Source organism: Xiphophorus couchianus, chromosome 22 (assembly GCF_001444195.1).
Source record: "Xiphophorus couchianus chromosome 22, X_couchianus-1.0, whole genome shotgun sequence".
In the NCBI taxonomy this organism is placed as follows: Eukaryota; Metazoa; Chordata; class Actinopteri; order Cyprinodontiformes; family Poeciliidae; genus Xiphophorus; species Xiphophorus couchianus.
The window spans coordinates 3,066,732-3,083,081 of NC_040249.1; the positions used below are offsets into that span (position 1 = coordinate 3,066,732).

Sequence of the window (16,350 nt, forward strand, 5' to 3'; positions counted from 1 at the left end):
TGTTAGCAATTCCCTGTCTGTTTTGGGTTGCAGCTGATAAAACTGCAGAAAAAAGAAGGAGACTGTTGATAGTGAACGATTTTTTTGTTGTTGTATTTTCTAAACATTCGCCTTCTTTCCTTTCTTCACATCGTACCTCGCCTTCTTCCCTTAGCTTTGGCGCTCGTTCGATCCCGCTCCGAGCCGGTTCTCCGGCCGTTTGCTTCTGTTTTCTCAACTCGCATGGGACGAGCCCCTGGGTTTGTTATTGTAGGCTTTGCTGAACATGAGCCGGTCTTTACGACGGATTGAAAGCATTTGCTTCCAATGAAAATCTGGTCTTAGATTACAGGGCCCCGACTCGGCTCACCCGTCTTTTTCCAGCAGGCAGCTGGGAAGGGAGGCGGCGGCGGCGGGGAGTAGAGGGGCGGGCGTATTTCTTTTGCCCTGAAACAGTAGGAAGAAAAAGCTGAACTCACTCACAGGGCTCAGACGGTGCTTGTCCTAGGCTAATGATGTAACTGAAGCTTGCAATGTGAGTGTGTTTCCAGGACGGAGAAAGGCTGAGAAGCTGCATAATGTGCTCAATGTGTGCCTGCTTGGTGAGCGCAGGGCTGAAAAGTCTTGTTAATCAATTAATGCATTAGTTGCTGAACAATTGCAATTGATTGTTCAATGAAAAAAAAACAACAGTAGTCTTGTCATGAGGATCTCCTGGTTTGTTGACCTTAAGTAAAAATCCACAGTTTCGTGATATATTTGGTAGCAAAGTCAAATATGATGTAATTTCTTTTACAGATAGCCACCCACAAAGCAATGGAGACATGTTTTGGATTTCAACACAGAGACATGATTTATACATGAATCATTCTTCACTTTATGCATAGCCCTGATTTAGACTTATATATATTTTGTCTAGGTCCAAAACAAGCAAAACAGTGTGAATCGAGAAGAGGGGTTACATGATTTAATATTGTTTTAAAGTTGACATCAACATGATAAAAGTCGCTATAGAGTTGTCACGGTGACGTCATAGAAATGTAAGCAAAAATGCTTCACAGCAACAGGCTTTATTAGCTATATTCACGCAAATATTGATGTAGTGTATTATGCAGAATTATAAGAACAAAAAAACAAGACATCAGATAAAGAAGTAAAGGAATCGTCTTTTTGCCTCCACCTTTGCATGAAATAAAGACTATTTTCACCGAGCAGTTTACTGTGCGACACCGAGAACACAGTAATCTGGTCTACTGAGATAATTGATCTCAGTAGACCAGATCAATTATCTAATCCGCGAAGCGGACCGCCTACGCGGTCATAAAAATTTATCTTTGCGCGGACATGTCCGGTGGAGGTCCGCTTCACCTCGGCAGACAGAGTATGTGGGGGCCTTTAGTCGTAACCCAAAATATAAGTGAGGCAGATGAGGAATTGTTTATTCTTTGTCTGCATGAAATGAATTATTTTGTGAGTGTGTAGCTCATCGTCTATAAATACGTTGTGATCCCAATGTGACCAGTCTGAGCTTGTCAAGCAAACCTAAAACAGGTCTGGACTCCTACTAAACATCTAAAAACACATCAAATATACAGACCAAATATACGAACTTTGTTGATGCCTGAGGATGCATCAATATTACTTGTACAGTCTACTGGTACCTTTTCCTTTTATCTCCTTTTATTTTGATTTGATACATTGACTTAAGCACAATTGCACCCATTAAACTGTGTATAAGTTTTACACTAAACATGTTTAATTAGGAATTATATACTTCTTTGCTCTTTTATTCGTAGAGTAACACAAGTATAACAAACTGTTATCAGCTGACTATATAGTCAGACTGTTTTCCTCCGGTAGCCAGTCTCTCACACACGACTGATGAAACCAATGGAAATATTTCTAAACAGCGAAACAGAGAGAAATGTGGAACACTGCTGGTGTTCAGTGACTTTAAACTATAACATGTTTAAACCTTAATATACCTTACTAGAAAACATTCTTCTACTATTACATAGTTCTCATGTGACATAACACTTTCGGGAACTGTGTAGCAGCCATTTTGGTAGGTATTCATAATCAACTGTCACAGCAGTTGCTATTTAGTTGCCATGACAACAATAAACAAGCCACACGCTTATAACCTTGTTCCAATCTGATTTATGAACAGTGTAAGTACATTACATCTATTACTCTATTGCCATTCCTTTTTGTTGGTTTCGAAGCCATGGTTCATCTATACTTTATGCTGCACTTTCCTACCAAGATGGCGGTTCAGTGGTGCGGATCACTTCCGGTTCAGACTGTGTATTTTGACAGACATTAAAAACTCTCAAAAATAAAGAGTAAATTAATTTGAAGAAGTCCTAAAGCCAATATATGTATATTTATATTTGAATTGTAATGTGGTGAATTTAGGTAAAATGACAAAGTGCAATGACCAGATGATTAATTCTCCATTGCTTTATCCACTGGTTGTGTTACATTAGCCTGGGCCAAGCACGCGCTTGATCTTCATATGTGCATTATCAATGCGCAGTAGGTGGTGTTTGCATCAATGCCAAGCCAGCTCTTGTTTCTGCCATGCCCACTCCCCTCATGCCGTCACCTCCACTTCCACATGAGGTTCATTAGAAAGCCTTCAATATGTGTGCATATGTATCTCCTTCTGCCAGCACAGTCGGAGAGAGAGAGGGAGAGCTGGCCGAGTGTGTTGTTTCGTTTGGTTTGTTGAGAGGCTCTCTCTCCTAATGGCGTGTATAATTCAGGTGCCCTCCAGGCATGCTTTCAGGAATTCTTTTGCCTGAGGTAATGGGGAGCAAAGGCCCGGGTTTTAGGCCCTTGATTATTCCATTGATGTGGCAGACTGGAAAAAAGTCATCTCCAATCGGATTAGCGCCAACATCGCCATTAATTATCAATGAACCTGGATCTTGTGGGGGGAGGGGTTTTGCGAAGGTGCCAGGTGTCGCCCATTGGAAGTCGGTGAACTGCCCTCAACTCTTATCGCTGTGAAGAAACCGAGATTCTTTGGAAGTGCTTAGCGTATAATCAATAAATAACAGAATCCAGTCCAGTGACTGCTTCTGTGGTTTATATATATATATATATATATATATATATATATATAACTTTTTTCCTCCACATCCTCACTTCCAGGCGAGGGAGGCATTGCGGGACAAAAGTCGGGTTGTTTGGCGCCGGAATACCCCGGCATATGAGGGTGCCACTTGTTTACCTCGCCTCATGTTTCTTTAATGATTATCATCTTCATTCAGGGCGGCTCACGTTTTTTTTTTTTTTTTTTTGGAATAATGATAATAACAATTAGGCTTTTCATCGACACAGATGGGAAGTGCCACTTTCTCTCCAACCGGAGCTGTATGGAATCCGTACAGTAATTGGGCCTCTTTGAATGCAAGTGTGTGTGTTTGTGTTGAAGAGTTAATGTTGTGGAGAAAAGGCCCGTGGAGCACTTTTCCTTTCTCTTTCAATGCTCAGATGCTCTGAGCTGTCTCATTGTACCCCCTTAGGTGAGGTTAACTGGCCTTAATAGAGTCTTATCGAAGCCCTACAGGTTGCTGTAAGCAGCCATGATGCTATTGTTATGAAAAGCAGCTAGCTTTGTTAGCGCTGTTTGTGCTTCCCATCTATTTTCCTTTCATTTCCCCCTCCCACATCCTCGCAACCTTGCCTTTTGTACTGCCGTGTTACTCTTTCCACCCCAGGTAAAATGGCAGAATGCTTCAATAACTATTTTCCCCTCAGGATAATAAAGACTAAATCTCTCTGTCATATTCAATTCTGCGCGGGCTTGGATGGGAGAGTGGGGAAATGCAACCTTACAAGTCCTTTGTGCTCTCCCTCTCCTCCCCCCCATCTCTTTTTTCCTCACGAGAAAATGCAAGTGCTTACTGTGTTTTCAGGGACAGTGGGGAGAAAAATGAAAAGGCTGGGGTTTATTTATAAATGTATTCGAAGTGAATGCATTTAGCGAGGTGCCATTCTCTGCCAGCCTTTGTCGAAGGCTCCATACCCCGTCCGACACAAAGAACCTCCAGAATTCCTTTTTTCCCCCAAATCACATTTATTCCCTTTGAACCCGAAAGACGCGGCAGCTGCAGGAAGCAAACAAACTTCCCAGGCGTCTGATCGGAGCTGTCTCTTCCTGTTTCCCCGTCATGTGACAGGTGACGGCCTGGACAACAGCGTGGCTTCGCCGAGCACGGGTGACGACGACGACCCGGACAAAGAGAAGAAACACAACAAGAAGAGAGGGATTTTTCCTAAGGTGGCCACCAACATCATGAGAGCGTGGCTCTTCCAACACCTTACGGTGAGTTCAGCCCAACAATATGTGTTTCACGCCACGTGTGATCCTCAACTCACCGCCAACAGCTATCTATCTTCCCCATGTCTTGCTAGCTCTGTGCTGCTAATGTTTGGGCAGAGAGACTTCTGCACACCTGAAACCATGGGCGTAGGTTTGGGTATGGACGGTCGTGACATGTCACGACCAATATTCAAGGGATATAAAATAGTCCCGACCAATTTTTGCCATATTAATTAAAAAAAAAAATGTATTTTTTAACAAAAACAAAATAAATAAACGAAAATCTACACTGATTAGTTTAATATTTCAATATACTACGCAGTGGTAGTAAGTTGTAAGGTCCCACCAAAACTTAGACCAAACCTACGCCCTTGCCTGAAACACACACCATCCGACACTTGGCACGCATTCGGGCCCGGTTTGTACGACGAACACTTCAAAGACAGGAGACCCGTGTAATGTTGGAGAGAATCTCTGATCGTCCGCTGAAGCTGAATGAGGAAGAAGCAGAGCAGAAGCACCCCGGGCAAGTTTGTGCAGATAGGCCGAAGAACCTCGTTACATTAGTTAGCAAAATGCATGAGACGCCGCGAAAGGCCAGTGGCTTGGCTTTTGCTTTCCCTCAATTAGCAGGAAATCCACTCATCGTTTGAGACTGACACAAATAGTTTGGTGGAAGCTAATGTTATTTTGCGGGTGATAGAATTAGGCTTAGGTTTACAGGGAGATTTATTAGCTCAAAATAAGCTCCTCGGCGCTGTTTAGATGTGACTTTTGTTCCAGTAGCTTCTTTTCAGGAGTTTTATGGCTCATAATGAAGATCAGCCTTAGTTTGTCTTACACTTAAAGTGATAATATGCTTTTTGTTTTATCAGAAGGGGCGTGTTCACTCCAGCTGACCAAGATTTAAAAATTAATGTCTGAATATATTTTCATCAGATCTGATCATTATAGAAGCATTCGTCTCTATAGGTATCCTGTTAGATTCTGTTCCTTTGTTTAGAGGCGTTCCTAGGCCTGTCACAAAACCAGTACATTTTGCCGGACAATAAATTATCCCAGATGTTATTGCGATAAAGAATAATATTGTTATTTTGACACCGTTTTTAAGTAATATAAAGGTAATGCCATTCTAAAGCAAGAACACATTCTCAAAGATCAATAAATTCTAATGAACTGAAATAGATTTTAAATATCAAAAAGCAGTTCTAGGTGTACCTTTCAGAATTTAGCAGATTTCCGGTTTTTGTCAAATTTGACCTCAATTATGTACAATAAAATTATATTAATTTAAAAGAAAGAGAATGCTCATTAGAGTTCATATTGCAAGCCATCCTTAGGATCCTACATTAGCGATTAGCACAGCTAGCATTACGAGTTATTTAATAAAAAATTATACAAAAGTACATAATTCCTCACCACGTCAGAAAAAAACGTTCCTCAAATATAGCCATGGAGAAGTTTGGTCAGCAGCAAACTTCTGACCAATCACACAACACTTTGCACAGAGCTCGGTCGAAATAGTTCGACCCGGGCCTGCTGTAGAGTTTGGCAGGTGGATGTCCCTCTTTGAGCAAAATGATTTCGGCACTCTGGATGAAGTATGTTGAGGGCCTTTACCTTAGCTCTGAGATTTCCAAAAGGTTGCCGACATTTCCATACCCAACACGTTCCATGAAAGACAATAGTCAAAATCGCCGTTCAGCCTTCCTGTTATCTGACGAATAGCTTGTTCTTTCTGGTTCTCTCACAGTCTGAGTGATTTTCAGACATGATTGGTAATGTCATGCTAAGCAGAGTGTACTTTTACATAGCTAAATGTTCTGTTATTTCGACCTAGTGTGCCCATATCCATTTTTGTAGGATTGTTGCTAATGGCATGAGTCATCTCCGTCAAACGGGAAGTATACCACAACAGTCTGCAAGCACAGTTTGTTTTTAGATGGAGAGGTTTGGCCACAGACAAATCATTTGTTGCAAGATGTCTTATAAACTTACGAAACTCCTTAGATTATCTCTTACACACTGCCCTGATGGAGTTGCATATTGACGCACCTCCTGTATGCTCTTCTTCTGCTAACACTGGTTGAAATGTGGCTGATTGTCTCTCCAGTGGCCACCCCTGTTGTAAATGAGAACTGCAATAAGATATCAAAGCAACACTAATAATGTTTAGTGAGTTGATCGAGTCCTGCTAAAAGACTTTTTCAGATTGTTTTTGCATCCATCTTATCTGCATCTTATAAAAGAACTTGAGAAAATAAATGGTATTTCCAATCAAATTCATCCTTTTAAAAATGGCTAAAAGCAGTAAATCCGCTCCTGATGCTTCTTCAAAGAACGTCGTAGTGAAATATAACCTAGCGTTTAACAAAACTTTCAGTTTACATTAAGCCAAATTGCACTGGATTTCAAAGTTTAGGGCAAAGCAAATAGAGGAGCTGGAAAGTGTTTGGCCATTTAGAATCTTTATTAACATTTCCTCTAAGAGCCGTTCCAAGGAAAGATGCCTTAGAAGTACTTTTCTAACTCTGCGTCACTTGCAATCTGCAGACCTCAGGAGTTTGTGGAGAACATGATATGGTTTGGCTGAGTGGCACAGACCAAACAAGAGGATGCGGAAGATTGTGGATATTGCAGTCTTTAATGTCTGCGTACACCGGCATGTGACGTTACGTTTGTTACGTTGTCAAACGTAACATTTTTGGTCATTTTTATTCATTTATTTTTTTTACTTTTTCAACCTCCCGCTCTCCATTTTGTGATCTCTAATCGTACACCCCAAACCCTTCAGGGTCAAAGGGAGAAGGTGTTTGTAGCACACGCACACACACGCCAACATACCTCCTGTGTCATTTTACACTCTGAATCAGGCGTATGAGGGGTTTCGACATCGTTGGATTTCAAACAGTTGGTAGGATATGAGCTTCAGGAGCAGAAGAGGGGGATAAGGGAGGATGCATGAAACTCTCCTTCTCACGAGCAAAAAGCGAGAGAGGAACCAAGCCGTTCACACGAGCTGGCAAACAATGGATGTAGGGTGAGCTACTTTACGGCACAAAACTGGAAGAAATCAGAAGAGCTACATCCATCTTTTGTGGCAGCAGAAAAAAAATTATATTGAGTGCATTTAGTTAGTAGGGGAAGGAAAAATATCCCATCTTTTCTTAACAAAGTCACGAAATGTAACTGAAGCCTTTCTTTATTTTTGACCTTTTTTTTAAGCTGATCAGAGCTTTATAGCGACTGTTTAAAAGCAAGCCAGGACTTTTTGTTCTCCTTTTACTATGGTTCTTTCAGCCACTGGGCTCCAGGCTAGACCTGTATTTATCTTACCAGCAAGCAGAGTGAGAATGATGACACATCTCTAACACTCAGTGGAGAAGTCAGAAGACAAGTCAAGCAAGTCCAGGCATCATGGGGGGGGTCACTGAGTCTCCATAGCAACCTTTAATTCTACATGTCAACCGGTTGTTTGGCAGTGATGCCAGAAAAAAAAAAGAAGAAAGAAAGCTTTTTCTGTAAATTGGTGGCGTTTGAGGAACTTTACAGGGAATTTGGCTAGAATTGTATGGGTTTGATCAGATGAGACAAAGATTGATGAGGTTAATGGATCTGATCTGAAACAAAGGATGAATTTGTAGAACTGTGCAACTGTTGGGTAAGGTGGAGGATGCATGATGCTTGTGTATTCCAGAGCTCCTGGGAGCCTTGTAAGAGTTAGCAAAACATGCAAGGTCGTTAACCTTGGGAGATGCTATGAAAGAGCACTAAGAGTTTTCCTACCAGAAAAGGTGATTTTACAAAGCAGAGATACCAATAGCTGTGTAATGTTGCTAAAAATGATTTTCTTATAGTTAGATTTTTTTTCCACGATAAGTAAAAGTGGTGAAATTATTAGCTACGTTTTCTAAGTGCTTCAGTAGCTGCGATTCCATTAACCGTAACATTGCTCTAATTGGAATGACAAAAATAAATTTACTTAATGGAAACGGCAATTTTGGAAAAAATAATCACATTTTTCTGCTACGATGAGATGGTTTTTCGGCCCTATCAAAATTTGTGTCTTGTGCAAAATTACAATGGAAACACGATTTTGGCAGCACCCGGGTACATGATCAACAACTGGGTGTTACTACTGACGGAAATGACAAAGATGACAGGAAGTATATGACGGATCATGTCGAGGCATGTTTTAAATGACTTATTGAGTCAACACGTGTGATTTTCATTGCGTTTCATCTTCTTAGTGGAAACAACTCAATTGCAAAGTTGTTTTTCAACATTAGCAGAACATTAACAAAGTTTTGCGAACATTTGTAATGGATAGCTAATGCAATGTAATTAGCTGTAATGGCAGCTAGTGTGGGATTAAAATAAAATATTTATATCAAGGCTTTTTACATTCATGGTTGGTCAGTATTTTAGATGCCAGGTGCCAGACCCATCTGTTCATACTAATCATTCTTTGATACTGCCATAATTTGAAATGACCAGTAGGCCTTGTCAATTATGGCATTTACCTGCAAAAGCACATTATCCCCATAGAAGGCTTATGGTTGAGTCTAAAGTTGAGGCTTAAGTTTGACAGGATAGTGGGAAAAACAGCAAGAACTACAGTCGAAGTTTAGATCCCAAACTTCAGTGTATTATATGTTAGTCGCCCTCACAACTGGACCCTCAGGGGAGTTCCCATTGTATCGAAGCGGAAAGGGAAGGTGGGTGGCAAAACGGGGCTATGAGTGCACCAGCAGGGTAAGGGGTAGGTGGCATTTACACAGCTGTTCTTTCACTGTTGTGTTAAAGTCGCTCATTTCATCCACCATTGGTGTTTATTAGCTACTTTGCCTGGGAAAGGTAAAGATTGTTTCCCCGCAACAACGGGGGGAAAGAAATCATTTAATTCCCAAGATTGTTGTTTTCCTCATGAGCTGCTTGTCTGACTGGGAGAAAACATTTGAGATTCGCTGCAGCAGTATTGAATTTGTGATGATGACAACGTTTGCAACTCTGAGTTCTCTCCAACACACCCAATGAGCTCATATGTTGTTGACAATGCATGTGGGACGGGTTCAGCGCAAGAATTTGGCTGCACTGGCTTGGAGCGACTACAAAACATTAGCGTTTACCGCCTGTCACCGATGGCCAAGGCATGCAGTCTGCTGCCAGCTCGACATGCAGCTGTAAACCGGCTAGGAGGCCGTAATAAAAAAGAGAAACGGGAAAAGGCCTTTTTCCACTTGTCTGCTCATCACATTGTGAGATTTCTTATTCTTTTTATAATAATTATGTGGTAGTTTCCGTCTTTTCTCTTTTGTATTGATCATATTTATTGATAATATTTGTGTATTTATGTCAGTTTATCCCTGTTTGGTTCATCTTTGTTTTTAGTTAGTTTAGTTAGTAAATTATTCATTGTCCAGGGACAACAGATGAAAAATAGCTTTTTGGCTAATTCTGGCGCATTTACAAACATGTTAAAGGGGCAGTATTGTGTGAAATTGACTTTTTTGAGCTGTCATAAAGTTATTTCCTTATCAGAAGCATACCCAAAGTGTTGATTTAAATTTTTTAAAGCTTGTTTGAGAAATGATGTCCACCATTTAGCTGTTCAAAATGCCTGGGTGGACATAGCTTCACCGTCAGGACGGTTTCCAAACTTCCAAACTTTATGCTCACAGAGAACCCTCCCCACTCGGCTCCTTCAGACTAGCTAGCAGCAATTAGCAAACACCTGGCGGATGGGTTCATGCTGAGCTCATTTTACACTGGGAGTACCAGGGTTTCGACCTCTCCCCTGAAGTCCCGAAAAGAGGGTCAAAAGACCTGAGTCCAAACTGACGATTCTGATGGCTCAAATTAGCATCCCTTTTTCAATTGTAAACGTGGCCGTTGACCGTCAGGCCAGAAAGGAGGAGTGGAAAATCATGCAAAACTGGTTATAGCTAAAATAACCAAATATAGCTAAAATCCTTCAGGTCAGTCGACCCGTCTCTGGGCTCCAAAGGTAGAAATGTTAACATAGGACCCTTCTCTGGTACTCACAGTGTTTAGCAGCTACTTCTCAGTGAAATGCTGGTAATATATATATAGCATTTTTGTAACTAAAGTTAACATAGTTATTTGTGCTCTAAAATGACTATGTGCCTGGAAAACATGTAATACTAATTAATTAAAGAATTAATTGGATTGACTGTGCACATCTGATCAGAGAAATCTACGTTTTTGTGATGCAGAGAGAATAGCTAAAGATTGTTGGCAGTATTTTTGCACTTATTTAGCTAACATTTATGTATTTACAATGTCAGACGCTAGTTTTAAGAAATTCCACAGTCCCTCCTCCCCACTGTGGGGTCTGGTTCCGTCCGCCCCACCTAACCTGCGCCCTCCCCTCCACACAAATGGTATTTTCTTGTTTAATTTAACAAGAAATGAGTAGTAAATGAAAGCTCAGGCCTCAAATCCCCAACGCGCCCCACGCTCTGCTCTCCACTCCCCTATGAAAAGGCAATTTGTGAAATTATGTGATGGAGTAATTAGATGGAATTCACCCCCGCCTGTGTGTGCTGCACACACACCGACCATATTCCCATTTAGATTGCTGCCTCGTTCGGGTTCACAGAGGTGCGCAGAAGCGCGCGAGTGTGTAGCAGTAAGTTTGGCTGCATTTGAAGTGTCAGCATCGGTGTATTCGCACACTTTTATACACATTATCGCTAACACACTCACATCCTGGCCCTCCTCCCCTCTTATTTGTACACATATGCAGCGTAACGAGGGGCAGCCATGATCGCAGCTCATAAAAGAAGCCAACTCACAAACCCTCAATGAGTTGCCTCTGCTTCCCCCTCGTCACACCCCCCTCTCCCGATTCCCTCCCTTCCCTTAAAATGTGTAAAATGCGAAGAGGGAGAGAGCATAAAAAAGATCCAACTGGAAGGCATAATCCGCCGTTAATACAATTAGAGGATAATTTAAATGCTAGTGTACGTAGATGTAGCCGAGCAGGGGGAGCATCCCCCCACCCCTCTTGGATTTTTTTTTTTTCTTCAACAAAGCAGCGTGTGCTTGTAGGAGGTGCAGGGGGGGAAGAGGGGTGTTGAGCAGAAACAGGTGTGAAAAGTGATATAATTCATTTCTGCACCATTAGGCGAGGCCAGAAGCCTAGTTGTTGTGTGCAATGGATGGATGTCGGGTTGGGCATTTATTGTATCGTTTATCATTTATCGTGATAAATTTCTCATCGTGAGAAGAATTTTGGTTATCGTTGTCATGACGAATTCCAATTAAAAGTGTTTAAAAAGAAACCGGTCTGTATGGTTGGTAAAACTTGTTTGAACATGCTTGTAAATGTATCACGTTTTTTCTTAGGAAAGCCCAAATAGTATCAGATTTGATAAGAATCTTTTGAGTAAAATAAATAACACAAACTCCAAGCCAGCAACAGTTTTCTGCTGGATATCCTGCAATACTTGATCTGCTGCAAGTATTGCAGCAGATCCAATACTTGTCCTGAACCAGGTTTCAGCTGAATGTGCTTTCCTGTTAGAACAGAATAGATGTACCTCTCCACTGTCACCACATGCTTGCGCAAGAGGAGAGAACTGTTTGTCAACTGTTTTTACCAGCTGACAATATATGATCACTTGAAATTGAAATTGACTGTTAAGATAACAGTGGCTGCATATAATTGGACCCTAAATCGGACTGTATGATTGGAATAATTTGGACTGAACTGAACAGATATCAGTTCACTCTTCATGTACTGTGAAGCAGTTTGTGGCCCTCTGAGAAAGCGCTCTACAAGTGCAAGCCAGATTAGATTCTTTGTGTGTTGTTATGAATAGGCCTTGTTTGACTTGTGTACTGCCTCGAGATGATATTTGTTGTAAATTAGCGCTTTATAAATAAACTGAATATGATGTATGACTGAAAGACAGCCGTGGTCTTGATCGTCTTGCCAGAAAGTAATCGTCTTGTCCTTCTGTGATTGACAAAAGGCATTCTTTTTTTCTGGTTTCTGCAAAACGTGTTTGTACAATTCAGACTCTATTGCATTAGCAGATGGCATGGAGTCCAGTCCAGCAGAAACTGAAGCTGGCTGGATGGTTGAATCACACAAGACCTTGAATCGGCTCTAGGTCAATCTGTGCCTTTGCCAATGTACATTTTGTACACACATAAACTTTCTGGATCAGTTTTTTAATCTTCAGTATCTTTGTGAATTATGGGAATAGTCAAAAAATGCTCAAATGTCACACAGAAGTAAAGTTAATTATTTTCTGAGGGTTTTGTATGTCATACAAACAAATGATCTTACAATGGAGTGACTATGAGTGAATTATAGATAGTTGCGATTAGTCTTAGCACCAATTTATTTTCATGCATACCAACTGTTTGGACACATGGTTTATATCACACAATAAATCATGTATCTATGCTGTACAAAACGACCAAAGTACCAAAGTGTGAAATGATGAAGGGTTGTAGTGAACAGCAGCCCATCGATTCTCATTGGTTGCTTGAGGAACTAATGAGATCCTCAAACCACACTGAGGCGATCAGAGCTTTTTTATCAGTATGAAAATCTGCAGCATGTTGTTACTCTTTACTAAAAACGCATTAGTTCCTGGACATTTGGAGAACAGAAACCACATACTAGAGGCTGTCCATTAAACAATGATTTTGGGAGAAAAAAAGCTCTGAGGTCAGAGTTCACCGTTACCTCAGACGCCATTATTCTTGGGCTGTTTATTGCTGGAACCTGGATGTGTCAGCGCCCGGGTAGCATTGGCTGACTCGAGAAAGTTCCTGAGAAGGTTTTTATCCCTCTGGTTGTGTTTTCAAACCGAGATCAGAGGGTTACTCCTGCTCCCTTTCATCTTTACTACTCAATTGTACTGATAAGGAGAAACAAGGAACATGGAGACATTCTGAAAAAGATACAATGCCTGAACCCAATCCAGAACAGTATTTTGTTTTGGTCATATTTCCAACATTCTTGTCTTGTGATTGTTGTTTATCTTATCTATCCTCCACAGAAATAAGGCTTCTCATAAAACATAATTGCAACTAAAAGTCAAAGCCACAGGGACGCCTTGTTAATATCTTTTGAAGAGGCATCATTAAGCAGACTTGAAAGGAGAAACATCAGCTGACTATTTATGGGTTTTCATTCATTTATTCATAAAAGACAATGAAGGCAAAACGTCCGTCTTGATACTGTACACTAATTCAAAGGCTGGTGTCTCAGATTAAGGCCTAATTTAATCTAAGTGGCAGTCAGAAGCTTTGGCGCCACTGCATGATGATTTCAAAGAGGTCTTGAGAGACGACAGACAGGCAGATGGACGGATCTGCCGAAGGCCTGGCGTGACACCGAATGGAGAAACGAGCGCCTTTATTTGCTTTTAGAGACTTTATCTTCAGAAAGGAACCAGCTCTGGGCTGTGTGTTTGTGTGCATCTGCCGGTGAGCGTTTGCCGCTTGGTGTTTGTGCAAATGCTCATGCGATCACCCGGGTGTGTTTGTGCGAGGGAGTTTGGAAGCAACGACTTGTCCGTACCAATCGCAGGAGTGGTCGGTGTCAAAGAGGCGGCAGCTGAGTCAACCTGCCCACCCCCACTAACACACACACGCCGGCACGCCAGCACACACACACACACATATTGTGCCCCAGCCCCCACATTACCCCACACCTTGTAATGAAAACATCATCAATTATCCGTCTTGACAGGCCCCAGGGACCTACGAACAGAAAGCTTTCTTTGGGGGCTTCTTTTCTTGGAGTGACCCTCACGGAAAAACACTCTGCGATTCTCCAACCCTTTTGTGAAAAACATTCACGCTTCCGTCGTAGTTTGTATCCAAATCTTAAGACTTTGCTTTGCCAACAGGCTCAAGATGGCAGAGTCCATTTGGTCAAGGTGTGGTGAGCAGGAGGTGTGAGTGCCTTGTGTGGGGTACTGGAGGGGTTCAGAGGGAGGGTGTAGGGTGGAGTAGGCATAATGGTGTGGCTGGGGCAGAGAGATCTCATCAGTCTTGACAGAGACTCCTGAAAGGCCATCTGTGTCGTGATTGATGGATGGTTGAGTAGATGAGCAGATGGGTAGAGCCAATACAGTAGGTAACAGAGCGACTCACACATGGCACAGGTTTGCAACTCATAAGATAAAGGTTGACTTCTGGAGATATTGGCTTTTTTAATGTCTCTTTCTGGAGAAGTTTATTAGATCTTTCCTTCCATTCTGTAGTTTGTCTTTTTTAAATTGATGCGATGTACATACTTATAAGTCTTCCCGGAGGTTTCATTCCCATCTTGTTTCAATCTAACAAGAATCAGTTTATAGACTATTTCAAGTAGATCTTGCTTCTTTTGTTTCCAGGTCTGACCTGCCGATTCAGATTTAGACTGATTTAGATTTTTTATGGACTTTAATATGTAAAAGAAGGAAATGTGCTAGAAGTTGTCGAGTAGATCTGGTCATCTGGAAACCAGCAGCAAATGAAGAAATTACAATATTAGTTCCGTTAACTCGTGAAAGTATATCTCCCAAACTTTTATGAGATTTTTGTTAAACTCAAAAAAAGTGAATCAATTACATCCTGGTAGGGTTATATACCTTTTTTGTTTCTCTGATATGCTTTTATCAAGTAGTGAAAATATCAGATTTTTCAGTATTTGACAAAGGGAACATGTAATTGACCTAAGTTTTGGTTTACTAACTGGTCAATCTCTAGTTTTAAGTACTGTAAAATTTCAATTTGTCAGTGTATTTAAGTACTATCTTGGTCTCATTGTACCTGGATATATTTCTTATGTTGTCTTTGACAATTAAATGTAAATATTTTTAAACAGTTTTCCCAGAAAAAGTTATCATCATAAGCATGAAGCACTTCAAAACAGAGTAAGATGAATATTATATTGTTGTTTTAAATGCGTGATTATTTCACTGTTATTCCCATTATCGCAACATTTCAAGTGACTTCTTTGAGCACTACATAGGTGCAAGTTGCAGCCTTTTATAAAGTGCCTCTACATTCCCCCGAATGCTTGACTCCATTTTTTTTCTTCCAGTCTCTCCTCTGTGCTTCTTGTATCGTTTTACCCCACCATTTAAAAGCCCTCAAGGGCAGTTAACTTTTAATTCATGTCACCTTTGAACTCTTTCCTAGACGTCTGCCGCAGATCTGGACCAAGAGCTTGCACATTTGCGTGTGCGTTTGTGTGGGTGTGTGAGCTGATCTGGCGTTTAGTCAAGAAGTAGGTTTGTGTGTTTTCTTGAGAACGTGAGAACTTTACAGACCCTCAAGGTCGGTCAGTAGCGCTGGAAGGGATCAAAAGATCTAATGGCTCTCGAAGCTAAACAGACCTGACACCCAGATTCAGTTTGAATATTCAAACGCAGCTTGTTTTTAGATTGTACATAACTTGCAAAAATATTCATAGAGTATTCCACTGTTTGGTTGGTTTACAAGTATCGTGATTATGACACAATTCTTTTCTACCAAAAGTAATTCATTGCAGTTGTGTCCCTTCTTGCCATCATTTTCTTTCTGCTTACCCCCCTGCGCCCCTCCCCAGCTCCCATATAACCTCAGTTGGGGAAGCTATGAAACAGTTCAGTGTGTGGTTTCATTGTTGTATGTCAGAGAGATTGATGGCCTCATGCTGAAGCTGTGTTTCACACTAGTTCTATTTTTCATTATCAGCTGTACGTGAGCAGCATGTGTGTGCGTGCATCTGTGTGTGTGTGTGTGTGTGTGTGGCTACAGGCTCAGTAACTCAGATATGCGAAACCATTCTTGGTTTGGAACCCACTAATCAGTTTACGGCAATCTGCAAACGCAGAGAGGGAGTCGACTGAAAGCGTACACTTGGAGGCAAATTTAAACCCACTACCCATACGCAATATTTTAAAAAAGGTGGTACAACAATGCCTTTGTTTGTTAGGGTGCGGAGTTCCCCACCATTGCTGTGGAATTTATTGGAGAGTATGTGGCAAGTTTGACATGTGGTAGAATCTGGATAAATATTG

The 16,350-nt window shown here is 41.2% G+C and overlaps 1 protein-coding gene across 2 annotated transcripts in view; it reads left to right on the forward strand.

Moving 5' to 3' along the window:
- meis1b (Meis homeobox 1 b) overlaps positions 1-16,350 on the forward strand; it is a 107,742-nt gene that overhangs the window by 48,126 nt on the left and 43,266 nt on the right. For both annotated transcript variants that reach the window (XM_028006013.1, XM_028006014.1), the window contains exon 8: positions 4,170-4,315. In XM_028006013.1, the coding sequence (XP_027861814.1) occupies positions 4,170-4,315 (146 nt within the window). The remainder of the gene's footprint in view (positions 1-4,169; positions 4,316-16,350) is intronic.